The sequence below is a fragment of the Cucumis melo genome, chromosome 10 (assembly GCF_025177605.1).
Source record: "Cucumis melo cultivar AY chromosome 10, USDA_Cmelo_AY_1.0, whole genome shotgun sequence".
NCBI lineage: Eukaryota > Viridiplantae > Streptophyta > Magnoliopsida > Cucurbitales > Cucurbitaceae > Cucumis > Cucumis melo.
The window spans coordinates 22,386,464-22,414,359 of NC_066866.1; the positions used below are offsets into that span (position 1 = coordinate 22,386,464).

At 35.1% G+C, this 27,896-nt stretch overlaps 2 protein-coding genes across 4 annotated transcripts; one reads left to right on the plus strand and one right to left on the minus strand.

The window, feature by feature from the left end:
- Nucleotides 1-2,732: 2,732 nt before the first annotated feature.
- Nucleotides 2,733-16,538, plus strand: LOC103493437 (uncharacterized). Of its 2 annotated transcripts, none has more exons than XM_008454161.3 (12): nucleotides 2,733-3,078; nucleotides 11,377-11,442; nucleotides 11,555-11,929; nucleotides 12,034-12,248; nucleotides 13,188-13,511; nucleotides 13,633-13,831; nucleotides 14,184-14,276; nucleotides 14,373-14,464; nucleotides 15,053-15,170; nucleotides 15,272-15,350; nucleotides 15,672-15,723; nucleotides 15,818-15,915. In XM_008454161.3, exons 2-11 carry the CDS (start codon nucleotides 11,434-11,436, stop codon nucleotides 15,695-15,697), a joined length of 1,530 nt encoding a protein of 509 aa, XP_008452383.2. In that variant the 5' UTR covers nucleotides 2,733-3,078; nucleotides 11,377-11,433; the 3' UTR covers nucleotides 15,698-15,723; nucleotides 15,818-15,915. The 2 variants fall into 2 exon arrangements, with proteins under 2 accessions (XP_008452383.2, XP_008452382.2); XM_008454160.3 differs by having other exon boundaries at nucleotides 2,736-3,078; nucleotides 15,272-15,357; nucleotides 15,818-16,538.
- Nucleotides 16,539-20,269: 3,731 nt separating this feature from the next.
- LOC103493436 (cytochrome c) lies at nucleotides 20,270-23,325 on the minus strand. Of its 2 annotated transcripts, none has more exons than XM_008454159.3 (3): nucleotides 23,067-23,325; nucleotides 22,275-22,408; nucleotides 20,270-20,663 (listed from the first exon to the last, which is right to left on the minus strand). In XM_008454159.3, the coding sequence occupies exons 1-3, from the start codon at nucleotides 23,176-23,178 to the stop codon at nucleotides 20,571-20,573; spliced, it is 339 nt and encodes a 112-aa protein (XP_008452381.1). In that variant the 5' UTR covers nucleotides 23,179-23,325; the 3' UTR covers nucleotides 20,270-20,570. The 2 variants fall into 2 exon arrangements, with proteins under 2 accessions (XP_008452381.1, XP_050946821.1); XM_051090864.1 differs by lacking the exon at nucleotides 20,270-20,663 and adding an exon at nucleotides 21,767-21,945 and having other exon boundaries at nucleotides 23,067-23,256.
- Nucleotides 23,326-27,896: the final 4,571 nt, after the last annotated feature.

Sequence of the window (27,896 nt, forward strand, 5' to 3'; positions counted from 1 at the left end):
CTTTTTGGTCGTTAATCTCACATTAATTAATTTTAATGTTTTGATGATAACAACCTTGATTTTATTTATTAACAATTATAATGTTTTGGTGAATCCATTGTGTAGAGCTTGAAATTATGAATCCAACTGAATCTGAATTGCCAAATTGAAGTTCAAACAAAGAAGATATAGCCAAAACAAGCTTAATGGAAAAATACATGAGACAGTAACATGGCAGCCAAATCATCAAATTGAATTCAATTAGTGAGTGACATTTAAAGCAAATAGAGGAGAAAAATATGGTTTATTATTCATATTGGTTTTAAAAAGAAAATGAATTTAATATTATTTTATACTTGTGTCAATGACTAGATTTTGACACATGTTGGACTTTTGCTTTTTGTTGGGTTCTAAAAGAAATGATTTTAAAAAATATATATTATTATATTATTTTTTGTTTGAATCTAACGGCTAGTTTAATTAAATCTCCACCATTCAATTCCTTTTACTAATATCTAATGGCCCCAAATTTATTTGGATTTCATCATCATTTCTATTTTAAAACACTCTATCTTTTCCCAAAATTACAATAACTTTCATTATTTTCAATCCTCTATAACTTAAAAGGCTTTCATTGATATTCTTTCAAAGCTCTCAATTTTTATTCTTTTAATCTTCTTCTTGAGAGAGAAATTTTATCTTGTGAGGATCGTTTTGTTGAGTGGCTTAATTTGTAAATCTACTCTTTGAGAGAGTTTTTCTCATCTTGTTCCTCATTCAAATATTTAGTGAAGGGTTTCTCTTAATCCCTAAAAAGAGTTCTGTGACGATTTGATCATAATCTGTGAAAACGATTGAGTTTGCTCTTGAACTTGTAAAAAGAGCGGTGTAGCGGTTGTCTCTAATTCGTGGAAAGAGTCGGTTTGAAGTTTTAATGATGACATACCTAAAAGGAGCTTGAGAAATGGACATACGCCAGTTGTGTTGAACCACGATAAAATTATCGGTATCAATTTCTCTATTCCTCTCGTATTTAGTTTTGCAATTAATGTGTTAATATAGTTCATTGCACCAAATTAATTGCTACAACTTGTGCTTGAATTTTTTTATCTCACTTCATAAGTCATTTTGATGTGAATGCATTTGTATGAAATTCTTGTCTAAATTACTTACTAGCAAAAAGTTTATTAAATTGCTTAATTGTGCCCACTTGATAAAAAAATTTCATTAATTTGTAAAAACCTTATTCACTCCCCTTTAAGGTTACCATACCGATCTTACACATGTTTGCTTAGTCTTGTACTTAATGATCTTAAATATATCATAACCTTCTATTTTAGTTAGGAGAACAACTCATTTACATACACATCAGGTAAATACATTGCACAAGTTATAAGTTTTTATTCAATCTCCTAACCTAGAGCTCAAAGTTGTTCTTAATAGCCAACATTGTCAATCTTGTTTTCACCTCACATTTACTAGAGAAAATCTAATCTATCTCAACATTAGCCTCTAGAGAAGACCATGGCAATGGTGGAAATATCAAATCAACGTTTTTTGCTCCCATTACTAGATGATACATTTAATTGATTGAATAGGCTTTGAACAGGCGCATCTTGGACACCAACATCAGTATTGGAATCATTTAGAGTATAGATAGTTTGTTCCCCGCTATCTACATTAACATGAATCGACTCAAGCCTATTTTCTACAGAAGGAACATTTTTTGTTTGTCTTCAATATTTTGGTGGCGGCACGTTGGCAGTGGTAGTCTCATTTACACGTCTCAACACCAGTACCATTCAAACCCTTTTCAACTGTCACATTATTGTGACTGACATCATATCTTTGCCATGAGTATTCTATGTCATTTTCTAAAGAGACTGTTGATGGAAAAATCTTATTATCATCTACATTCTCAATGTTATCAAACAATTTTTCTTGATGAACCTTCTACTACACATAATTGTGATCTACTGTGTGCATATTCATTAAGAAGAAATTGGACATCATCGCCATCTTCTATTACTACCACAAAAGAATCAAAATCTAGGTTATACTTCACACGCAGAACGATATTGGACTCTGATCCATTAACATCAATGACTTTATGTTCAAATTTTCTCAGTGCAACATATGCCAATTTGCTCGGGACTTGGACACCCTTCAAACGGCCTCCATTGTAACACTGCTTCTCATCATCCCAAGTACCCACCTAATTGTGTGAATATATTCATCTTTTTCAACCTTTAATAAAATATAAATAAAATAATTAAAAATACAGAAGACACACAAGTTTATTAATTCTGAAAAATCCTCTCTATTCAATGCTCCATACACACTACACTTTACAAATTACTCGATACACGCTATTAGCTACCTGTCACACGATTCTCTATGTACCTTTCATGTTACTCCTAATAGTACACTACTTGGTCACCCACTTTACATTACTTCATCTTAACGGTAGCTCACTCCCTATTCTTCTTATATTGGCTTCCTTCGTTGAAGATTGTCCAAATGTCTCACCTAAAATGTTAGAAAAATTGAAATTGCTTTTCAGAGTAACTTACTTGATTAAGTTCAACAACTCCAAATTGTCTTACTATCTGTTGATCGTTTCAATGGTTTCAACTTTGTTCAAAGAGTAGGGAGTATATATCTTGCTTCGAGGATGGAGTGGCCCTGGAATGCACCGATTGAAATTAAGGACAGATAGGTAATTTCACATGGTGCTTACCTAAGTTAACCATTCTTCATTCACTTCAAAAAATGGATTTGGAAAGAGCCATCCATTAAAGAAAACACCCTAAACCCCATTCGGCTTTCTTCTTCTTCCTGCAGCGATCAGCCTGACGGTGTCGCCGGCTTTCTCCTCCTATGATAGCGTGTATGTTCCCTCTCGACTGCACGTAGGTGTCCCGGTTTTTCCCCTGCGCGCAAACAGGGCGTGCGGCTACGAGCGAGCCGGCGACAGTGGCACTAAAACTTCGCTATCGAGCCTACTGCGCCCACAAATAAGCAAAGCTCACCAGCAGCATCGAACGTGACCCGTGCAGTTTGAACACCCTGCAACTGCTTTTTCTTCCTTTCGGCAAGGTTTGACACTTACCCGTTGCTTTTCGACACTGTATTTGAGTTACCCACTTCGTAATGATCCCAAATATGTAGGATTAAGCGTAATACCAACCAGCAAGGTATGGAGTCATTTGGGTATGTTCAGTAAGAACGCTCAAAATTCCCTTTTAAACTAGTTATTTGTTAGATTTGTCTTTCAAAGATTCTGAGTAGTTTCGGTGCTATTTGGACACTTTTTCAGCAAAGCCCCCAGCTCTTTTAGGCGAGTTTCACTTGTTAGAGCTCTGTTTAGAGCCTGAAGGGAATTTAAGTGTTGTAAATTGGTTCTTTTTACTTATGGGTATACTTTATCTGTAGTTTTGGTTCGAGGTGCTTAAATTGAGGTTTATGATTATGTTGGGTAAGACTATTCATTCTGATTACTTTTTAAGTCTTTGGACAAGGTTTCAAAGTAAGTTCTAACCTTTGAGGTTGTGTTTCATAATTTCATGAGTCTTTCAATTAGTCTAGAAGATTCTTAAGAACTTTTGGGCAAGTATTATTTTACTTATGGGGTGGTTTGCGTGTGTGCTAGCGTGATGCTTGATGTTGTTCTGAATTGACGATGTGTTCTAATATGGTTTGGCATTGTTAGACCTCCTCCTATTAAGTTTGTATATAAAAGAAGAAATAAATAAATCACACTCTTTGCACGTGTGAAATAGGAGAGAGTGAGTCGGTTAGTAGTTACTATAAATACGGTAGTTGGACGAGAAAAGGGGATTATGAAATTCATGTAATAGATTGGCTGTAGATCTTGAGAGGAGATCAACAGAGGAATTCGATTGTCTACTTTAGTCTGTTCATATAATAATAAAGAGAGATTCTATACCAAAAGGTGGAATTCCATCATTTTTGGTATCAGAGCAATGATCGCTAGGCAAAGGATGGTACAAACAAGGATTGAAGAAAGGTTAGAGCAGATCGATCAAGAGATTTCCGCAATGAAGAAAGAGATAAGTAAAATGCCGGCAGTTGAAGCGAGCTTAAGCGATATATCGAGGAATCTGGATCTGATGCGTACACAATCGGAGAAGTAGCAACAAATGCTTCTGTTAATGATGGAGTCGTTTGCGAAGGAGCGTTTGGTCGTCAGCGAAAAGACTACAGACTCCATTACACATGAGTCTGCATCCGCGAAAGGAAAAGAGGAGGCGTCGACGAGTAAATCGGCCGATACGAACCGAAATGCTGAAGAGTGCCGAGTTGAAAGAAAAGCCGATAACGATGACCTTTCGACGGACCGGAGCAAGTTTAAAAAGGTAGAAATGCCGGTATTTACTGGAGAAGACCCAGATTCATGGTTATTTCGAGCAGAAAGGTATTTCCAAATCCATAAGCTCACTGAGTCTGAAAAAATGTTAGTATCCACCATAAGTTTTGACGGTCCAGGGTTGAACTGGTATCGCTCACAAGAAGAGAGAGATAAGTTTCTTAGCTGGATAAATTTAAAAGAAAAACTATTAATCCAGTTTCGATCAAGTAGAGATGGAACGATCTTAGGCAAATTCCTTCGGATTAAACAAGAGACGTCTGTAGAAGAGTACTGTGATCTCTTCGATAAGCTTGTCGCTCCGTTATCAGAATGGGCTGCTGCCTTGGATAAGAGCGGAGGTTGCCTTCTGCTGTCCACAAGGGCTAGCTGAGATGGTGCAAGTTGCACAGTTGGTTGAGAACAGATAGTTGATTAGGAACGAAGCAAATTTGAATGGTTCTTTTGGCGGGAAATATAATCCCCAAGCTGCGGTTGTCAGTAAGTCTATAGTAGGGAATTCTCTCTCTGAAAACAAGGGAAATGCTACGTTTCCTATCCGGACGATAACTTTACGAAGTTCAAATGCTAATGAATTTAGAAAGGAAGCGAATTATCGTCGATTACCAGATGCAGAGTTCCAAGCACGAAAAGAAAAAGGATTGTTTTTGCTGTAACGATAAATACTCAGCTGACCATAAGTGTAAGACGAAGGAGTTACGCGAGCTGAGGATGTTTGTGGTGGCTGGAGAGAATGAGGAGTATGAAATTGTTGAAGAAAAAGAGCCAGCAGAGAAGGAATTAGCATCATTAGAAGTGCTGAACGGAAACCAAACTTTTGCAGAGCTGTCGATCAATTTAGTAGTTGGACTAAACGATCCGGGTACTACGAAGGTGAGAGGGAAATTGTTAGATAAAGAGATAATTGTGATGATTGATTGTGGAGCAATATACAATTTTATCTCCGAAAAGTTAGTGAAAGCCTTGCGATTAGCAACCAAAGAAACAGCCCACTATGGGGTTATACTCGGGTCTGGTACAACTATACAAGGGAAAGGCGTTTGTGAAGCAGTGGAAATTCAATTAGCTGATTGGAAGGTGACAGAGGGTTTTCTACCTCTGGAACTAGGGGGAGTGGATGTAATATTGGGGATGCAATGGTTACATGCGTTAGGGGTTAATGTTGTGGATTGGAAGAATCTCACTTTCACATTCACTAAAAGTGGCTAACAAATTTGTATCAAAGGTGATCCCAGTCTAACCAAGACCCGGATTAGCCTCAAAAGTATGTACAAATCTTGGAGTGATAAAGATGAAGGCTATTTTATTGAATGTAGAGCAATTGAGGTGGGAAGTTCAGTGAGTTTGGAGCAGGATGAAATGGTCCCCTCGTGGAAACAGAGCCGCTGTAGAAGGTACTCAAATAGTACAAGGATGTGTTTGATTGGCCAGAAACATTGCCACCGAAAAGAGCTATTGAGCATCACATTTGTCTTAAGGAGGGGACTGACCCAATTAATGTAAGACCGTATAGATATGGTTTCCATCAAAAGGCTGAAATGGAAAAATTGGTGGAAGAAATGCTAACATTGGGGGTAATACGACCGAGTAAAAGTCCTTATTCCAGCCCGGTATTACTTGTCAAGAAGAAGGATGGAAGCTGGAGGTTTTGTGTGGAAGAACTTTTGATGAGTTGAATGGGGCTAGCTTGTTCTAAAAAATTGATCTCAAATCCGGTTATCATCAAATAAGGATGGAGGAGAAGGATATTCCGAAAACAGCCTTCGGAACGCATGAAGGACATTATGAGTTTCTTGTCATGCCGTTTGGGTTGACTAATGCCTCGGCTACTTTTCAAGCCTTGATGAATAATGTCTTCAAACCTTACTTGAGGAAGTTTGTCTTAGTATTTTTTTATGATATTTTGATTTATAGCAAGAATGAGGAAGGGCATATGAGCCATTTGGGAATAGTTCTTTCAGCTTTGAGGGAACACACGTTATATGCTAGTAAGAAGGAGTGCAGTTTTGCCCAATCAAGGATTGAATATTTGGGGCATATAATATCGAGAGGAGGTGTAGAAGTGGATCAGGAGAAAATTCGTTCCATTGTTGACTGGCCAGTTCCGAAAAATGCTAGAGAAATCCGGGGGTTTCTTGGCTTAACCGGGTATTATCGACGATTTGTACATCATTGTGGTTCTATAGCAGCACCGCTAACACAGCTACTTAAAAAGGGGGGTTTATATGGAACGTTGAAGCTGAAAAAGCCTTTGGAAAGTTAAAGGAGGCTATGGTATCATTACCGGTATTAGCTCTTCCCAACTTTAATCAGCCTTTTGAGATCGAAACAGATGCTTCGGGTGTTGGAGTGGGCGCGGTATTGACACAACTCAACAGACCAGTAGCATTTTTTAGCCATACGCTAGCCATGAGAGATAGAGCCAAGCTAGTTTATGAGAGAGAATTAATGGTTGTGGTGCTGGCAGTCCAACGATGGCGTCCATACTTGTTGGGCACCAAATTTGTAGTTAAAACAGATCAGAAGTCACTCAAGTTTCTGTTAGAACAAAGGACAATTCAACCACAATATCAGAAGTGGGTGGCCAAACTTCTCGGATATTCGTTAGAAGTGGTCTATAAGTCGGGCCTGGAAAATAAGGCAGTTGATGCCTTGTCAAGGAAACCAGTAGAAGTGTTGAATTTTGGGATATCTGTTCCCATTTTAATAGATCTTACCACTATTAAAGAGGAGGTTGAGAAGGATGAGATGCTGCAGAAAGTGATCACCGAAGAAATGACAGGGGGTAGTCAGCAAGGAGTTAAATTCACACAGAAAAATGGCTTGTGGCATTATAAGAATCGACTTGTTTTATCCAAGTCTTCAACATTAATTTCGACCATGTTACCAACCTATCATGACTCAGTGGTGGGAGGACACTCGGGATTCTTACGTATGTACAAAAGGTTGGCGAGTGAATTATATTGACCAGGGATGAAGGCGGATGTCAAGAAGCATTGTGAAGAATGTCTGGTTTGTCAGCGAAATAAAACCTTGGCTTTGCCCCCGGCTGGATTGTTGACTCCTTTGGAAATTCCGCAGCAAGTGTGGAGTGACATTTCTATGGATTTTATTGATGGCTTGCCAAAGGCGAAGGGGTTTGAAGTGGTGTTTGTAGTAGTCGACCGACTGAGTAAGTACAGTCATTTTATGGCACTTAAACATCCTTATACAACCAAATCAGTGGCGGATGTGTTTGTTAAAGAGGTAGTTCGACTACATGGATTTCCTTCCTCCATTGTCTCGGATAGAGAAAAAGATTTTCTTAGTAATTTTTGGAAGGAAATGTTTCGTTTAGCTGGCACGAAGTTGAATAGGAGTACAGCCTATCATCCGCAATCTAATGGCCAAATGGAGGTAACAGAGGGCTAGGGACTTCGTTGTTTCTGTGGTGAGCGCCCGAAGGAGTGGGTATCGTGGCTACCGTGGGCGGAGTATTAGTACCACACCACTTTTAGTCGGTCACTAGGCGCTTTGCCTTTTCAGGTGTTGTATGGCAAGAAACCTCCATCGTTGTTATCATATGGGGATGGTGCTACTACCAATTCTACGTTAGCAAAACAGTTGAGTGCTAGAGACACGGTTTTGGCTGCTCTTTGGGATCAACTGTCGTTAGCTCAGCAGCAAATGAAGCAATACGTTGACAAGAAGAGGAGGCATGTGGAATATAATGTTGGTGAATGGTTGCTGTTAAAGATTAGACCTTATCGCCAGCTTTCGTTACGAAAGAAACGAAATCAGAAATTATCTCCCAAGTATTTCGGGCCTTATGAGATTCTGGAGAAGGTGGGTACAGTGGCATATAAGTTAGACTTACCAGCTGCCTCATGATTCATCCAGTTTTTTATGTTTCCCAATTGAAGAAGTTTGTTGGGGATCGAACGGGTGTACAACCGACTCTTCAGTTTATCAATGAGAACTTAGAATGGCAGGCATATCCGGATGAAGCTTTGAAGTATCAGAAGAATAATACTGGTGGTTGGGAGGTTTTGATCGGTTGGAAAGATTTGCCGGAACATGAGGCATTGTGGGAATGTTATAACGAAATCCAACGGTTGTATCCCACTTTTCACCTTGAGGATAAGATGAAATTAGAAGGGGAGGGTAATGTTAGACCTCCTCCTATTAAGTTTGTATATAAAAGAAGAAATAAATAAATCACTCTTTGCATGTGTGAAATAGGAGAGTGAGTCGGTTAGTAGTTACTATAAATATGGGTAGTTGAGCGGGAAAAGGGTTTATGAAATTCATCCCTAGATGCTCATTGTGTTTTTTTTAATATGTTTAGCATGTTGAAATGCTGTCATGTGACTCTGTTGATGCAAGTATATTGTGGAGATGTTTGAACGTATGTATGGTTAATTTTGAGAACATATTATTGTTTGTGTGGTTCTGTGCATTAAACGTGTTTTAAAGTAGCATCCATGCCCTTGGTTTAGTTAGGGTGTTTGTTGTGAGTTTAGAATGGAAAATGCTAACCAAGCGAAAACTACATTGTTTGTTGTAAGCGGAATCGAGTTTCAAATCATAAGATGACTAGGTGATTGCACCAACGAATCAAGCTGAACAAATGTTTGATCCACTTTTACAAACTGAAAGCAATATCTTGCAAAACAACCACGCAACAGATGCTAAAGTCTCTTCCTCATCACTCATCTATTGTCTCCTTATAATTGCCTATGGCGGCAAAGTTCAAAGATGACCCAATGTAGGAAAGAAAGATCGAGCAAGTGGTATTGACTTAGATGACCTATCTTCATAAAAAGACCGATAGATTTTGGGAAAGGACTTATTTGATCTATTTAGTTTCTTTCTCGTCCTTGGAATGCCTTGGAAGTCATAAATTACTTCTATTTAGTTAGACCCGCCCATCTGTAAAGAGATTTTGATTTAGTGTGCATGCTGTCTTTGATTAGACTTTATAAGTCATATTGTTGTTCAAGCCAAGCCAGTACATAGAATAAAGTCGTCAAGTTCGAAAGATTTGACCAGATAAAGGCCTAAGGCAGATAAGGGGTATGGCATATGGGAATGGTATTTTCAATGAAAGGCTGAAAACAGAGCTGGAGATGAGCGCTAGCCAATGGCAATGGTTAATACTTCTGAAAGCACCTTAGCAATTACTAGTAATGCCTCTACCGACCTCAGTCTTGTTTTTTGCTAACTTGAGTCTAGAACGTTGACTATCTCATTAAAGGCCAAATATCCATGTATATCTTTATGGAAGAGAGTCGGCTCACTTTTAGCCGTTCCAGCGATTATGCTCGTTTTAGCTCTACCATCCATCCCTATCGTCATAATGAAAAGGGGTACTTTTGACCTGATGTGTAATGGATAAAAGCGACCGTTAGTCGGGCTGATCTGAGACGCTGGCACTTTTTAATATCATTAAAAAATATTTTAAAAAAATAAAACACACCCCTTTTATTGTTAAACGTCCAGCCCCTTTTGTCGAAATCAAAACCTAAGCACTTTTCACTCTCCTCTAGTCCTCTCCAATCTTCAACGCCGATCAGACGGCGGCGGTGACTGCCGCTCACCCTCTCCAATTAGATGACGCCAGAGACTGCAACTCTGATCAGACCTGCCACGCTCGCCCTCTGTTTCTTTTCTTGCATGGTGTGAGTTTTTAGAATTTTTGGTTTGGTTTAATCAAATTTGAGAGACATGATGTGTTCTTTGGAAAGATTTATCTTAATGTTTTTGTTTTGAGAACCTTTTTTTTGACGAATTCATTCTATTTTTTTATACTAGATGGTATCTTCCTCCATGTCTACATCTCCAATACTAAGTAGTCAATCATCCACGTTTTTACATTTTGTTTTGGATGAAAGTGTGATCTCTATTTAGGATTTTGTATTTGTATTGTGTTTGAAACTTTTTAATGAATTGAGACTACTAGTGTACTTTTAATGATTGTTTTAAGGAAGTATTGTTATGTTCTAACATATATGAGTAATTTATCTACAAGTATCAGCACATATATTATTTAAAAAAATAAAAAATTATAACTTGTCTCTAACTCGTCACGTCCTACTTTTCTAGAAATTGGGTGTATCGTTGTGTCGCGTTTTTGTGTTGATGCTTCCTAGTATATGATAAGCTAGTTCATGAGTTTTGCATGATGTAAATATTGCCTACTTTGGTTGTGTGTTTTGCAATGGCTGCTTGTATGTTGTTTGGGGGGCCTTTTAGTCGTAGGCTACTAACCAGTACAAATGTGTACTAACCCTCACCTGATTTTGTTGGTGTTGATGGGTGTTGCGATCTCGGTGATATTGAGGAGGGAGCTTGAGAAAGATTAACCATTAGACATATTTCATTATTTTGTCCCTTGTTTTATGAGTTTATTTCCTTTTGAACATTTGGAATTTTGAAACTTCGTTTTAGATTCAAGTTTTTTTTTAGTTGGCTTTGAGTCGAGAGTTTGTAATAGGCTTTAGTGGTTAATGGTGTTTAAGCCTACATTAGTTTGAGTTTGTTTAGTTTGGTAAGTTTTGTTGAATTTGATTAAATAGATATTTTCAGTATTAGTTCTAGGGGAACTCTTGGTAGTTTTGTTGAGAAGAAGTTTGTTGTTCAATGTTGTTGTGTGTTTCTTTGAAAAGATGGCATTGTAAAATTTTGGTCGTGTTACGGCAGCGCTGTTATGTTGTAGAATTTTTTATTGATGTTTCTAAAACCTGTTTTTGATTGAATGCCAATTTAGCTATCATTAGATCCCTAAGTTGTGTTTATTTTGGGGTTGTTACACTCAGTACGTGTATTAGTAAACCCTTTACTTTTACCCTTTTTGGTTTCGTGTACATTCAATGAAAGTTTGCTTACCAAATTGGAAAATACAGATAGATGCACACCAACCATATTTGAGCCATTTTTTAAATGAATTTTTTCCTGGTGGCCAGATAAGCATATTATGATGGTTTCTAGAGATGGTTTTCAAATTTCTGACTTATTTGCTCATGTAGGCTGTTTTACCCTAATTCTGGGTGCATCAACGACAATTTTGACTTCACTTGATTCTCATGGAATTTGTAAGTTGCTTCTTAATATCTGCTCCATTAGCTCAATGCTTTTATGCATTTGAAGTCATGGAAAGTAATTTCATTTATAATAACTTATAATTTTTTTCTTTTTCTATTTCAGACTTGTTTAAGCAAAGGTGGATGCTTCTACTTGCCACCATGTCATATGCTCAATGTTTGTGGGTTTCGAATCCAATTTGATTGCCCTGTGGACTTTTCAGCTCTCCCTATCTTCTCCCCTGTTCCATCTGATTTGGATGTTCTTTCAGATAAAGAACTATCAAGTCATCTGGGCCATGGTTCTCTCGATTTGGATAATGTGTCTGAGGAAACTGAAAAGCCACTTGATGTGGGTTCTTTGATAAAAGCGGAGCCTTGTTACAAAATCATTAAGAACCTCTGGAACCCATCTTTCACTAATATTGTTTTGATTTCTAGTCCAATGGGCATGTTAGGACTGCCCTTTTTGACTCGAGAGAAGGGGTTCTCTGCAAAGGTAGATTGTACTATTTTCTTTACATTGGATCTTGTGTGGCCGTGATAAGTTTCACGGTGCTGTGAAAACTTGATTTCACATACTTTTAATTGCCTTTTTCTTAGATATATGCAACAGAAGCAACTGCCAGGCTTGGAAAAATTATGATGGACGACCTTATTGCGATGCATATGGAAGTCAAACAGTTTTATGGATCTGAAGATGATGCTATCTCACAGTGGATGGGGCAGGAAGATCTAAAGTTGCTTCATCATAAGCTAAGAGAAGTGACTTTTGGGCAGAATAGAGCAGATCTTAGCGGTTGGATGCCCCTGTACAGGTATAGTTATTTAGTATTTCTTTGAATACTTCTACATAGGCCTTTTAAAGCCAAGCGGGAAAGACAAATACAGAAACAAAAGTAATTAGATGAAGATCTGGGTAGTGGGTGCCTGTTTATTCTGATTGACAAAGATCTATTTTATTATTTTTTTAATAACTGAGAACCATTTTCATATCGTACCATTGTGGATCTTGTCCATGAACAATGGAAATTAAAGAATTTTCTTTCATTTATATTTTGTTCTGGTATACTTTTCCTTCTATGGTGTTTGTGAAACATTTCTCAGTCTTTGTCGTAAGAATTTTCTTTGATTACTTGGAAGCTTACAGTTGTGGTGTCAAGACTTGCACTCTGTTCTGTACTGCATTTGTTTATTCTGTTGCATATAATTATCTTGACATTATCTTGGCCTTCCTTTGGTGGGAATCCTTGAAGCCAAAGCCTTTGGGGGCCTTGTTATTGAGTTTCCACTCCCTCTTTCTCGTTTGCTAACCATCAGGTTTGGTCTCTCTCTCTCTTTCTTTGATATAAACAACTTTTATTGAGAAAAAATGAAAAGAATACAAGAGCATACAAAAATACAAGCCCTCCAAAACACCCCTACTAAAGGAAGGGGTTCCAACTAAAGTTTTGCTTCTTATTAATTGGGTTGTTAAGTTTCCCTTGTTGCTCTGCTGTGGGAATTATTTCAGATTTCTATAAGCTCTACAGTCTGTTACGGACTTTCCTTGAATATTGTTTTCTTTTGCTTTCCTAACTATGAAACTTGTGGTTTGATCATATGTATGTTGCTTTTCAATGTATTCTTTTGATAAGAGCTTTTATGTTAATTACCAAAGACACTAAAGTAAGGAAGTTGCCACTCAAAATCAATGGATTTGTGGTCACTCTTTATTCATAAATGTCCTTGGATGTAACGAAGGATCTTTTTCTCAGTGCAGCTGACGTTAAGGATTGCATGCAGAAGGTTGAAACTCTAAGATATGGGGAAGAAACATGTTATAATGGCGCACTGGTTATAAAGGCATTCAGCTCCGGTCTTGAAATTGGCTCTTGTAACTGGACTATTAATTGCCCAAAGAGAGACATTGCATATATATCAAGTTCTATCTTTTTTTCCTCCAACTCAATGGAGTTTGATTACCTTGCTCTTCAGATGGAGACAATTATTTATTCTGACTTCTCATCTCTGGAATTTATGAATGACGTAGAGAATGATACAAGAGTACCACTTATAGACAACAACTTACAGCCTCTCGGGTATTTTATGCTTCTGCTTTGAAATTGTATCTCGCACTAAAAGTCTATAGTATTTTTCTCACTCTCTTGGATAATTCATCAAATAATTTTCCTGAGGGTATGTTTTTGTGTTATTTATTAGTAAGGAGGAGACTTTGGCTAATTTATTGAGCAATGCTGCTGAGACAGTGGAGGAATCAGAAAAACTTTATTTTATCTGTTCTTGTGCTATCCAGTCTGTTGAATCTGGTGGTTCAGTGCTTATCCCTATCAATCGACTTGGTGTTAACCTGCAACTTCTAGAGCAGATATCAGCTTCACTAGATTATTCAAATCTGAAGGTTAGTAAACTCGTTTCCATTTTTCTTTCTTATATTTAAACAGTACTCTTCAAAATTCAAATTTTAGCTATAATTGTCTGGAAGGGAATCCATTCATTAACCCCCGTGGTTTATTTGTATTTTAAAGAAAAACCAGTTCCACATATCTTATTAGTTATATTTTAAGAAATAATCCATCAAGAGCTGATATTCTCACTTAGCTGATTCAGCGAACTTTGAATAATTAACATGAAGGAAGGTAAGAGCATAGAGGATATATAGGGTATATATCATTAGAGCTCTAGAGCATAAGCTTAGTATATATATTTGTTGATTCCTTTCTTCATACGGAATATGCCATTAAAATTTGTAGGTCCCTATATATTTTATTTCTTCTGTAGCTGAGGAGTTGTTGACATTTGTCAATGCTATACCAGAATGGCTATGCAGGCGAAGACAACAAAAGGTTTGAATTTGTTTGTTAGTTGTTTCAATATAATTGGAGCTGTTTGTCAAATAAGAGTAGTATAATGTTAATCTTACGTAATGGTTGGTGTTGCAGTTATTTTCTGGAGAGCCAATGTTCACATTTGTCGAGCTCCTTAAAGAGAACAAGCTTCATGTCGTTCCTGCCATTCATTCACCAAAATTATTGTATGTTTAGCCTAAGATTTCTTTTCACCTTCATACACAAAGATAACGAACGATCTATGAATTTCTTCCTGTGACATGTACTTTCAATTTTACAATTGTGGTAGCTCAATTTTCATTTAGTTTTTTAAGAACCACCGTAAGTATGGTGAATACATAGGAATGTAGGGCTGTCTAGTATGTGCCTTTGAAGTCTTTTCTTTCTTTCTTTTTTTTCTTTAATTTTTATTTTTATTTTTATTTTTTTATATCTGTGAGTGTTCGAGCCAGCTTACGCGATGCTCGACTAATCTCACAAGACAACCTGCTTGACCCTACAACATTTGGGTGTCAAGGAAACTCGTAGGAAATTAATTTCTAGATAAGTTGGCCACCATGGCCTTTGGAGTCTTGTTATATCCTACCGGTTATCAGAATTGAATTAGAGAGTTAAGTAGGTTGGATTGTGAACTGGTTTTTTATGTGGTGTGAATAATTATTTACAAATCTTTTTCTGTTTATTATAAACAATTGTTAACAGCTTAGTGGTATAAACTTATACTAGTAAATTCTTTTTGGACCATTATAACCTTTGAGAATTGGACTCTGTAGAATTAACTGGCAGGAACCATGCATTGTATTTTGTCCTCACTGGAGCTTACGACTTGGTCCGGTGGTCCACTTGCTTCGACGTTGGTGTGGGGATCCTAGCTCTTTACTTGTTCTAGAGGTGCTTATGATTCCACGCACTTACTGTTGTCTTTTACTTCCAAGAGTACATATCTTTAGTGGCTTTGATGTTAATGTTAATACTCCACACATAATATGCAGAAGGGACTTGATGTTGAGCTTGCTCTCTTACCGTTCAAGCCTATGTCTATGAAGGTCCTTCAATGTTCATTCCAATCTGGTATAAAGTATGGTTCATTTTTCTCATTCTCTCTAGTGATATTCTTGTGTGCATACAATATGAGTTGCTTTATTTTCTTTGATATGTTTGGTATTCCACTTTGACCTTTGCTTCAATACGTTGAATCAATTAAAAACGTGGAGCTTTCAAACAATTGTTTGTACAATTCTTCTAGAGTTGAGAGCTTCTAATAGGTAACTTGGCAAGAATTGGGACCAAAACTAATATCTTCTTTTGGTTTTTCTTCAATGTTTTGAAATTCTTGAGTTCTATTGGTTAGTTTTTTTTTTATATCTTGTGCTTGTATATCCTATTTTGAAGGCTGGAGAAGGTACGACCGTTGCTGAAGGTCCTGCAGCCAAAAGTTGTCGTGGTAGTGTATTTATTTATGCATTATCTTCTATTATTCTTCAGTTTATATATTTTCTGGACCTACATTTGCATCCTGTTTGTTTTACTTGATGTAGCTTCCTGAGAATTTGAGCCGGTTGATCGATACAAATACAGAATCATTCACGGTCTTTTCGTACTCTGAAGGCAAAAGCTTACGTGTACCAAATCTGAAAGACAGTTCAGAATTAGAGATCGCTTCAGACTCAGCTATGAGTTTCTGTTGGCGAAAGTTGCATCAAGGAAATATAAACATCACAAGATTGAAAGGAGAGCTCTCATTAAATTATGGGAAGTTCAAGTTGTTATCTGAAAATACGGAAGTAGCCATGTATCAGAGGCCATTAATACATTGGGGTCAACCAAATTTGGAAAATCTTCTGACTGTGTTGTCAAAAATGGGCATTGAGGGTTCTGTGCAGCAAGAAATGTCTGATGCCTCCAACAATGTTCGTGTGATCCACATACACGGTCTAACTACAGGTTTGATAGAAATCCAGGAGTCGAGAACTATAATTAGTGTTGTTGATAGAACATTATCTGCTCAAATTTTCAACGCTCTAGATAGCGTCTTGGATGGAGTTTAGTAAGGACTCAGACTACTTTTAACTAATTCTACCTTGCGCACTGGACGGGTTTGACATGAAGACATGAAGCTTGAACTGCAATGGCACGTCAAAGTGCCTCATTGCTTATTTTTCTTTGTATGATGTAAAAGGATAAAAGCGCTATTTGGACATGAATATGACCAAGGGGAACGGATGATTATAAAAATGTTCAACATAGTAGGATTGAATATGGATGTGATCGACGAAAGTGCACATAGATATGGTATTTTTGTGTTGGCCATTTTTTGTGGCAAATTTAGAAACTGGATTTTAATTTTAAATTATCGTTGAAAATGTGTTTATACTAAATTTTCAAAAATAAAAAAAATCAAATGTTCACAATATCTAAAAAAAATCACTTTTAACCATTTTCCCTCTCACCATCTTACCCGAATTTCTTACTCAATATGATCACTTTTCCTCTTTCTTTCTTCTCTTCACCCCACTCTTTTAACCTCCCTCCTTTTATGTATTTCTTCTATCGAGTGAATAAAATGACTTTTTTATTATTTAATAACAAAAATGGGGTTGATAGGTAAATAACGTAAAATTTGGGATTTAATTGTGGATGAACACACTTTCAGTGATTTTATACTCGGATCATGTGTAATAGGGTGAGCAAAGCTACCCGAAAACCCAATTCGAATGGTTGAAACTACCCAAAATAAAATAAACAAAAACTGGTTGGTTTTCTATGGTTTTCTCAACCAAACCTGAACTGAACTGTCACTGATCGATGAGAATCTAGGCTGCCACCCAACTACATTGAATATGTCTAGGAAAATCATATCATATTGAAAAAATGTGCAAAGAACCAGCTATTAATGGCCAACATGCAAAAACTAATTAAATATATAAAAAATCGTAAGAAAAGACCCTATTATATGAATACATTACCTACAGGGCCTTTTCAAAAAATATAAAAAAACGGCGAAGTATTTACACTCTATAAAATAATTTCGAAAATGGAAAAAACTCATAAACCCAACGTGTAAAATACAAAAAATGCCCCGTCAACAATGCGCGTAATATATTTGATTACACGATTTGGTACACGATCGTTTAGATTTGACTATTGTTTGGTACACGATCGTTTAAATTTGTTTTTTAATTATATTGTTTAATTTGTTACACGATCGTTTAACTAATTGGGTTACACGATCGTTTAGATTTGGCTACCTAAACCATTTTTTTTCAAAAACGATGGTTTAGATTTGACTATCTAAACGATTTTTTTTAATGTTCTATATACAATCTTTTAATTTTGGTTAGATTAATTTAAATGTCTAACCAATTTTTTCAAGATCCTTGTACACCATCAGATTTGGTTACCTAATCTAAACATTAAAAAAAAAAAAAAGATACGATGCATGCATTAAACAAAAATAAATAAATAAATAAAAAGAGGAAGAAAAACATGCACGCATATAGAACAGAGAGAAAAACAAGAAAGACGATAGAAAGAAATACATTTGGTTACCCAAATCTAAAAATTAAAAAAAAAAAAATCACACCTAAAAAAGAAGACTATAGAGAAGACGATAAAAAATCGAAAAAAAGATGGAAGGGCAAACTTGAAATATTTAAAAATTGACTAACTTTATGGGCTTTGTTACATAGGCCGTAAATATTTTACTAGTTCGTTATATTTAAGAATAATACCTATATCTATAAGCATATAATTATTATTTTCTCAAAAAAAAAAAAATCTTCCTTTTCTTCTTTCTCATTCGTTTTCTTGGGTTCTAACGACTCTCTTTGCCACATTTTCTTCTCTATTTTTTCAAATCATAAACTTTCTCATCTTCCTTCCAGAATTTACCGATCAAATCCAAACAATCTAACTGTATATTCGACGGTCGACATTTATCACATCTTGAAAATTGTCGAAAAATTTTCGATAATAGCCAATGAGTTCGGCCCCAATGACGGTTTTTGGTTAGAAGTTCCTAAAGTCGACCAAGTTCCAAAAGAGACCATTAAAGGCGAAAAAAAGGAAAAACTGACGAGTAAAACTGAACCGACCGAAACCGCCAATTCTTGAACATCGGTTGTAGGTTTCCCTTAGTATAAACAAATTAGGTCGATTTTCAACCCCGATTTTTATATAAAATTGTCCCTGTCCAACCAATGATCTCCTAATATGTAATTTAATGAATCATTAATACTAGTATGTGGTATGATCTAAATTATTACCTAGTCCATGATTTCGATCCATGTGGATGTCATGTTTTACCTGCATCATCGGGTGATGGATGATAACAATTTTGTACTTAGTACATACTTAGCCTTATTTTCTCTCCAACTTCTATAGCCTTATTTTCTCTCCAACTTCTTAGGCTTGCTACTTGCTACCATTACAAAGTACTGTCGAGAAGCACATCGTCGCCACCAAAAAGTGAAATCCTAAGTAAAAGTGTTTTTTTCTAATAAAATATATGACATTGTAAGTAAACATGTTTTTATTTATATTTTATGAAATTTTAGTTACTAAAATGTATCATAGATAAATTTAAGTATTTTAGTTGAATAAATAATATACTTAAAAAGAAGAAAATAAATAAATAACCCAACAACCCAACCCAACCAAGATTTTAAGGGTTGGATTGGATTAAAAATCTTATTTAGATTATTTGGGTTGTCAATTTGACCAACCTAACTTAACCCAGCTCATTTACATTTTCGTAATCTTATTTCTTGTTCTAGAAAAAAATGAGGAACGAGAAACAAATAACATAAACTATGAAACAAAAAAAAAACAAGGAACGAGAAAAAAACAAAAAACATGAAACGGAAAGGTTATCAAACGACTTTAACTAACATGAATTCAAAAATACTCAAGATGGCTGTCATATTCTAGGTAGAGCCTAAAATAAAAACTTCAAATGGCACCCAACATAAAGTTACTCTTATAGGAAAAAGAAACAACGGTGAAGGTAAGATAAAAGGAATGAAATAAGGAGACTAAAAAACAAAAATGGAAAAGAGAATCAATGAACAAAGGATCAAGAAAGAATACAATCCTCTTTCTAGTAGAATAATTAGATATTTTCAGATAGGCTTAAATCTTTTTAATAGGTTTCAAGCCTTTAGAGTCATATGCTTTCTCTTTTCGTGGATTCTTCCAAGTTTCTACTAGGAATGTTCAAAAAATAATTGAAAGTCGAACTCATTGACAAATCAAACCACAACCAAGGTACCAAATTGAAACCAAATGCATGCAATTCGATTTGATTTGTGTCAAATGAAAACCAATTCTTATGCGATTCGGTTCAATAAGATATTAAACCGATTCTAAAACCGAACCGAACCACTTTATTTTAAAAGTAATTATATGATGATGGTGGTGGATTTTTAATTACCGTACATAATAATTTAATCTTAATTTAATCTATATTTGTAGGACTTTAATTTATACATAATATTCATACAAGATTTTGATTATAATATTTATGCATAAGTAATTTAGTTTCAATTTAATTTTATTTATATATAAACAACTCAGTTCCCTAATTTCTGAATGGTCATCGAATGATCAAGAGCTCAAGTACCAAAGGAAGGGCAGCAAGAGGAGGAAGAACAGGCTGGGAGGACAAGATCTGAAGAAAGAAGAGGTCTAGGAGGAGAAATGTTTTGAAGCGTTGACATTAAGAACTCTCTTAAGCAATATTTATAAGAGTTCGATAAAAATTAGTTTCTATAGAAAATCAAAGTCAATCCTTGGACATCGAAATTAAGACAGTAAGTCCACTTCAAAAATTGTCGTGGGGAGAAAACACACCATCAAATCTTCATTGAAATAAATTTTGAAGGCACAAAATGAGAGAAAACACATTAACTCATGAATTTATATTAAATCTTCAGCAAGAAATCCATTCGGTTAATAAAACCCATACGTAGGGTAAGCATTGATAAATTGGATAGACTGTAACAAGTGTGATATTTATTATGAAAAATAAATTGCCATAACCAGCTTGGCCAAAAAAAAATCGTAGCAGTGTTCATCACACCAAACAATAATGTAAGCTACAAATGGATTAACTCTTCAAAATAAGAGATTAATGAAAAGAAAAGGAACTCTTGTGGTTTTCACAAGACGACTCTTTTTGCCACAGGATGATTACTCTGTATGTTTCATCTAAATTTTCCTCAATGTTCTTATTTAATGAGGGGGAACGTCTAAAAAATTTCTAGATGGGTAAACGCATCATATATATCTCATTTAAGCAGTTGATTCCTTCAGATAAGCAATAAGGTCGGCACGTTCCTGCGGTTTCTTCAACCCTGGGAAAACCATTTTCGTTCCAGGGATATACTGTATCATCATACACCCAAAATTTTGTTAGAATATCTTAGTAAGCAACTAAAATGTAAATCTTCAGAAAGCTCAGAAGAGAAACTAATCATTGGCAAAACATAGCCAACAAAAATGAGATAACACGTCAATGAAAACATATTTTCACATCACGCTCCCTCACAATTGACTAATAACTTTGCGTTCATCAAAACCATATCAGTCATGAGGATGCTAGTAGAGATCCTAAACATGAGGATGTGTCAGTACAAGAATTAGAACATTAAAGAAAGCCAGAACATCAGTTTGGGATATTTCTGTGGGCAAATGATGATGAAGTGAGAAATAACGGTAGAAAGATAGGCTACAAAAAATATGCCTGCGATTACACTCCCATCTTTGTGATCACCGATAATCAGTTCAGAATTGAACTTTTGCTAAAAAGATTCTTCATACATATAAAATGTCGCATAGAGAATTTGTAAAACAGGGATGAGGAAAATTTGGGGGTTCCTTCTGAAATTTCAACAACTGGCATTCTCCAAGGCCAGAAGCTCCTTTCTTCTTCCATTTTATTTTTTTCCAGGGTGGGGGGAAGTGGTGGAAAAAATTCACTGTCCAAAGGCAAGATTAAGAAATACAAAAAGTACCATTATTAAACAACAAAACGAAGTTTCAAACGTTGGGGTTTTCTTTCTTATAAACAACACTTTGTTCCTTTCCTTTTGAGCCATAAAATGCAGTAAGAAACCGTCACATGTTGAAACCATAAAAACCTTCTCACACTTCAAAGGACGACCTTCAAGGAATGAGAATTTTCCTACCGAGAGATTTCACTTTATTAACTTTGAATATCTTTCATGAAAAATTGAGAACAGGGAAATTGTTCAAACTTCCTCCGTAGTTTTGTCCATGAAAGGAGGGCCGCAAAAAAATTCCACAAACCAACTTGAGGGCATATGAGAATTTAATGGAAGCCCTAAGCAAGGTATTAGGTAAAACCTCCCTTATTGCCACAATAAAAAAGAGAGCCGAGAGAACAAAAGACGACACACAACTAAGGCTCAAATGCCAGGTTCATCATTAGGTTATTTTGGCACCAGTGCGGTCCCAAAAGCATATAAGACTAAAAAAGTAGTAGAATATTAGAAGTACGATATATTGGAAAAGGAGACTTATGAAGCAAGAAATAGTGGAAAATAACGTGCCAAATACTAAACTACTAACATGCTATATTGTCCAACTCCAAATGAAGGGAAGACTGTGATACAAGAAGACGTAGGCCATTCTTCCAAACTTCTGGCTATTAAAATAGGAAAAGTGCATTTGTATTGTCAAAAGAAAAAAATGAACAATTAAACGCGGGTCTAGTGTGGAAGATGGTAAAAGATTAACACGTCTGATCGAAGTACCTAAAACATTTCACCAGTTTTAGCTCAAACTGAAGAGAAGTATTACGAGGAACAAGGCTACTGATTGCATGTATAGAACATGACAATGCCAACTAGGTGTGCATTCATGATTAAGATCACTTAATTCGCAAATAAAACATCTGGACAACAACTCGGGAGTAGATTAACTTCAGATCATATAACATAAGTTTAAAAGTGTTAGGATATAGGAAGTATATACCTTCTTGGGGTTAAGCAAGTAATCATACAACGTCTTTTCTTCCCATATCACAGCCATATTCTTGTTGGCAGCAGAGTAAGAGTATCCAGGAGTTGTACCAGATTGACGTCCAAATAACCCATTCAAATTGGGACCTGCATAATTCCAAGTTAAGATGCTCGTCTTAGTGTATACGAGTAACAGCAAATCCTGCCAATCCTAGGCAAAATAGCAAATATAACAAAAAAAAAAGATAATAATCATAATTATAAAAATAATAATAATACAGATTAATGTACAGTTGGTTGTTAACCTCAAACACAACTCACGTTGACAACTGCCTATTGCACCAAACAAAAAACATACTAACTCGTTTACCAAGTTCATGCATGACTAATAAGTTCAAGTTTTTATTTTTAATTTTTATTGTCGAAATCACATGATACTAGCATATATCTGTAACCATTCTTTAGAAATCATTTGATCAAACCGATTTTCCAAAAAGGAAAGAAAATAATGATAATGTACGGCTTTGGGGGTTGTCTTTTTCACACAAGGACAAGGAATCCATGGAAAGTAATCATCAAGGCCAAAACCAACTATTAGCTTCCTAGACCCCGATGGGGAGAAAAAGATAGAAACCGATCGGATCGGTTCAGCACACTAGCTGAATCACATAACAATCCCCGAAGACGGTTAAATACAATCGGATTACTGACGGAAAGGGAAAGATCTCTAGGTTATGAAATCGAATCGCGAGAAATCCAAGGATAAGAATAAGAAAGGCTAACAGAGAAAGCGAGAGAGAGAAACCTTGCTTGTGGCCAGCCCCTTTGTCAACAGTGTGGCACTGAGCGCATTTGGTCTTGAAGATCTTCTCTCCAGTTTTGGAATTGCCGGGAGGTGCTTCGTCAAAGCTTGCCATGGCGAAATGAGGTGGCGATCGGATCTGAAGGCTAGGGTTCACAGTGTTTGTAGAAGGATGGAGAAGCCCTCTTTGTATTTTGCCTTCGTTATATACCAATGCACCGCGTAGGGCCTTTTTTGTCTTTTTCACATTTTTCCTTCCTTTTTTTTCTTTTTCTTTTGCTTTTAAGTTTTAAGTCGGTGTTGTTACAATCATCCGTCACCGTACGTTTCAAAATGGTACTAATTGCCTGCGCTTCTTTTTAATTTCTTTTTTGCTTTTTTCTTTTTTCTTTTTTTTTTAAAAAAGTAATATTGCTTTACAACAAGAGGACCTCACAACCTGAGTGTCGTGAGGTAAAGAACAATAGAGAAGAAAACGCTCAAAAAAAACACAATAATAAACAAAAAAAACATAACAAAAGCACAAAAACAATAAACTTAAACAATCTCACCAAACAGATGAAAACAACAAAACCAAAATAAGAAAAACTCCACTACTCGAGGACAAGCATTTTTGCCTACTTGCTCACCGTTCATTATTATTACCTCAATATTTTATTTCAATTTTCTCAAGTTCAAATTTTATTTTGTTTAAAATATTATTTTCTCAAGTTCAAATTTTATTTTGTTTAAAATATTATTTCATGCGGTGTGTACTTTATGTGTTTTTTTTTTAATTTTAGCAGGGTAAATATAAATTTACATCTAAATTTTTTTAGAATTATACCCATTCAAACCATCCATTAATAAGTGTATATTCTCTTTTGAATTTTGATTATGTTTACCAATCTATAACGAATTGTTGTAATCGTAATGATGAATCAATCACGATGGCCTTAATTGCAAATATAATTGGATTGTCTTTGATTACATTTACTTAAAATTATGAATATGTCATTGTTTCCACGAGGTTTCCAAAGTGACGTGTTTCCTAAAGCTGAACTTATGTTAATGTTGTATGTTTATTGATTTGATGTGATCTAGTTTGATCACTAGTACTTCATCCTTTGGTTATCTCTTAGTTTAATGCGTACACTTGATTTGAGAAGGTGAAACGTGCGATGTTTTTGAAGTTGGAGTCTTGGAAGAAAGCTTGTATTTTCAAAAGAACTTCAATCTTCGAGTGTGGTTAGTTTAAGAAGTTAGATAGTATGCTCATTGTTGAAAGAATCTTCTCTACGCTCTACAACGTCTAAATTTCTAAACCCCACAAATGAAGATGATCACTTCTTTATTTATAGAGTTTTCTGAGGAGCTTAGGATTGGTTGGTCTATGGATTAGACCCCCTAAACCCAACTATATGTATTTGGTCTTTATTGAGCGTTTGAGCTAAATTAGGCCTATTGTTGCTCTCAATTGAACTTTAGACCAAATAAATAATATTTAATTAGACCAAAATAATTAACTTGATCGAACAATTATGATAATAACACACGACTTCATCAGGGTTTGCCAATTTATGTCTTCAATTTCAATTTAGAACAAATAACTTTTGATAAGTTTCAAATTCAATGATTTGTATTGTTATCATTAATCTAGTAAATAAAGTGGCAATTTTTTTTTATAGATTCAAGACTTCTCAATCAACAAATGTCCCCTTTTTGAGATTTATGCATGTATATGGGTGGATGAATCTCGAAAAGTTAAAGTTGAAGTCAAAATACAAGTTTTTTTTTTTTTTTTTTTTTTTGCTCAATTTGACATATCAAATTAATTGAAGTATGAATTTAGTACATGAGTTTGATTTAAATTTGGGATATAACCAAACCTTAATTTGAGACAAGTTTAAGGTTTAATTTTATCCGCAATTTAAATTGATTTGAGGATAAAAATCTAAATTTAAATTTATGATAAAAATTAGAATATAACCAAATTTTAATTTGAGATAAGTTTAAGGTCTCATTCGTAATATAATTTATCTTGAAGATGCGCAAAAATTTGGAATATGGCCAATTTTAAATTTGACATAAATAGGAGTCCTCAATTTTGAGACAAAATTGGGATTATAGCTCCAATTTAAATTTGAGATAAAAAATAGAGGGCATATACACAAGTTAATTGGATTCTGGATATTGGGTGAAATTTTGGAATAAAGTTTGTCCTCAACCTCGGGGTCTGGTAACTTTGGCATACTTCCTTCCAACAAATTTTTGCTTTGATCATGTGGATGAACTTCCAAAAGTCATTGCATTTCATGTTATCAACACGCTGAAGGAAGAAAGCATCTCTTCAAGATCACTAGAAAAGGAGGGAGTGTCAGAAGACATGTTGATGTTCAATGTGGATGATCAGTTAATACTTCCTCAAGAAAAAGAGTATCCATAATTACTAATGCATTGTTAAATTCAGAAGTATGAAGTTCAAGTGCTCCAACCTCTACGACGTGTCAGAGTGCTTTTTATTGTTTGTCGTCCATAGGCTTCTTAGATGAGGATTTGTTGTTGGGATCCAAACTTTATAATAAACCTTGTATGTTTCAAGATAAGTTTGAGAAGAGAGGGTTAATCGGATTCTCATTGATAATGGATCAACTGCCAACATAATGTCGAAGTCAACTATGCAACAGTTAGGCATCTTGATGGACGACGAACTCTCAATAATAGCAAGTTAGAAATTTAGAGTTTCAACCAAGGCAGCCAAAGAGCAATAGACATGATATGCTTTAAACTTACTAAGCGATATGTTTCGTGGAGTTGAACTTATTTTGGTGTAGATTATGATGCGATGTGTGGTTTAATCTATAACATTTGATTATTTAATTCTCTCTCAGTTGAATGCTTATGCTTAATGTAGTTCAGCTTTGGGAACTATGAAGTTTTCTGATTGTTGGGAGAATTCTCCCTAGGCTCTAAAAAGGCTAAATTTTTTAATCCCCACAAATGAAAAAACTCCTTTATTTATAGAGTTGTCTAGTGGGCTTTATAGGTTTGAGTTTGGTTAGTTCCCCCTAGACCCAACCATATGTATTTGGGCATTATTTAGCATTTGTGCATATTATTTAGCATTTGGGCTAAGTTAAGCCTAATTTTGGGCTCAATTGCACATTAGCTCATATAAATAGTATTTAGGGCTTTCAACTAGAATAGCCTAAATTGCTTTATGATATTACACAATGAATCTTTGTTTCTAATATATTTCATAAAAGTCCTAAATGCACTAACATTTTTCACAAAAGAATGGACCAATTTACATTATTACCCAAATTTCATTAATCTTGAACAATATTTTCCTTAATTATCAATAACCATATCTATTAGGGAAATTTTTATGAAGGTAACAAAACACCAAACTATTTACGGCCCATGTAACAAAGCCCATAAAATTAGTCATTTTTTAAATATTTCAGGTTTGCCCTTCTGTCTTCCTTCTTCTCCTCGTTGCGATTTCTTTTATCATCTTGCTCCTCGCTGCGATTTCTTTCATCGTCTTTCTTCTTTTCCTCTTCTTTTTTTTTCGCTGCAATTTCTTTCCATCATCTTTCTTCTTTTCTTCTTTTTTCTGTTGCGATTTCTTTCTATCGTCTTTCTTCTTTTTCTTTTCTTTTTACACATCGTTTAATCTTTCCATCGTCTTTCTTCTTTTTCTCTTTTTTTTTTTCCTCTGCAATTTCTTTCCATCGTCTTTCTTCTTTTTTCTTCTTCTTTTTTACGTTGTTTAAATTCGGGTAACCAAATTTAAATTATCGTGTACAAAAATTAGCAGAATCTAAAAGATCGTGTATAAAGAATCTTGAAAAAAATCATTTAGATTGGAGTAGCCAAATGTAAACGATGGTGTAAAAAAATTAACGATTGTGTAAAAAAACAAACCATCGTGTAGATAAATCTAAACGATCGCGTACCAAAATAACTAAAAAAATCGTTTATCCAAATCTAAATGATCGTGTACTAAAGAATCTTGAAAAAATAAATGATCGTGTAGACAAATCTAAATGATCGTGTAAAAAAATAATCTAAACAATCATGTGAAAAAAAGTAAACGATCGCGTACAAATTTTTTTTAAAAAAATTGTTTAGCCAAATCTAAACGATCGTGTACCAAAAGAAGAACAATTTGCCTACCCAAATCTAAATAATCGTGTATCCAAGTTTAAACTTAACCGAATTAAATGATCGTGTAACCAAATTAAACGATAGAATTAAAAAAATAATTGCCAAATTAAGTGACCAAATCTAAACGATCGTATACCAAACAATAGCCAAATCTAAACGATCGTATACCAAATATATTACGCACGTATTTTCTATCAAATATATTACGCGCACGTTGTTGACGGGGCATTTTGGTATTTTACTCGGTGGGCCTGTGGGCTTTTTTCATTTTCGGAATTGTTCTATACAGTGTAAATATTTTACCATTTTGTTCTATTTGTAAAAAGACCCCTATTTATTATATCAATTGCAACTTCCTTAATTATTACATATATATATTTATATTTATTAATGTAATATTTATTACCTTTTGAATGATTTAAATATGATATAAATTATTAACTTATATAGTAATAATTTTTTTAATTATCCTACAAAATAAATATTTTTAATTTCATGCCCAACCAAGAGTTATTTTTTCATGATTATCAATTCCAGCGCCAACATTCTTCTTCGATTTCTATTACAAAAAAAAATTGTTCTTTCTTCTTCCCTTCGGATTTGCTTCTTGTGATACGGTTAGTCTTTTTTTTTTTCGTATATTATTTATTCTTCCATTTCGTAGCATATATATTTTTTTTC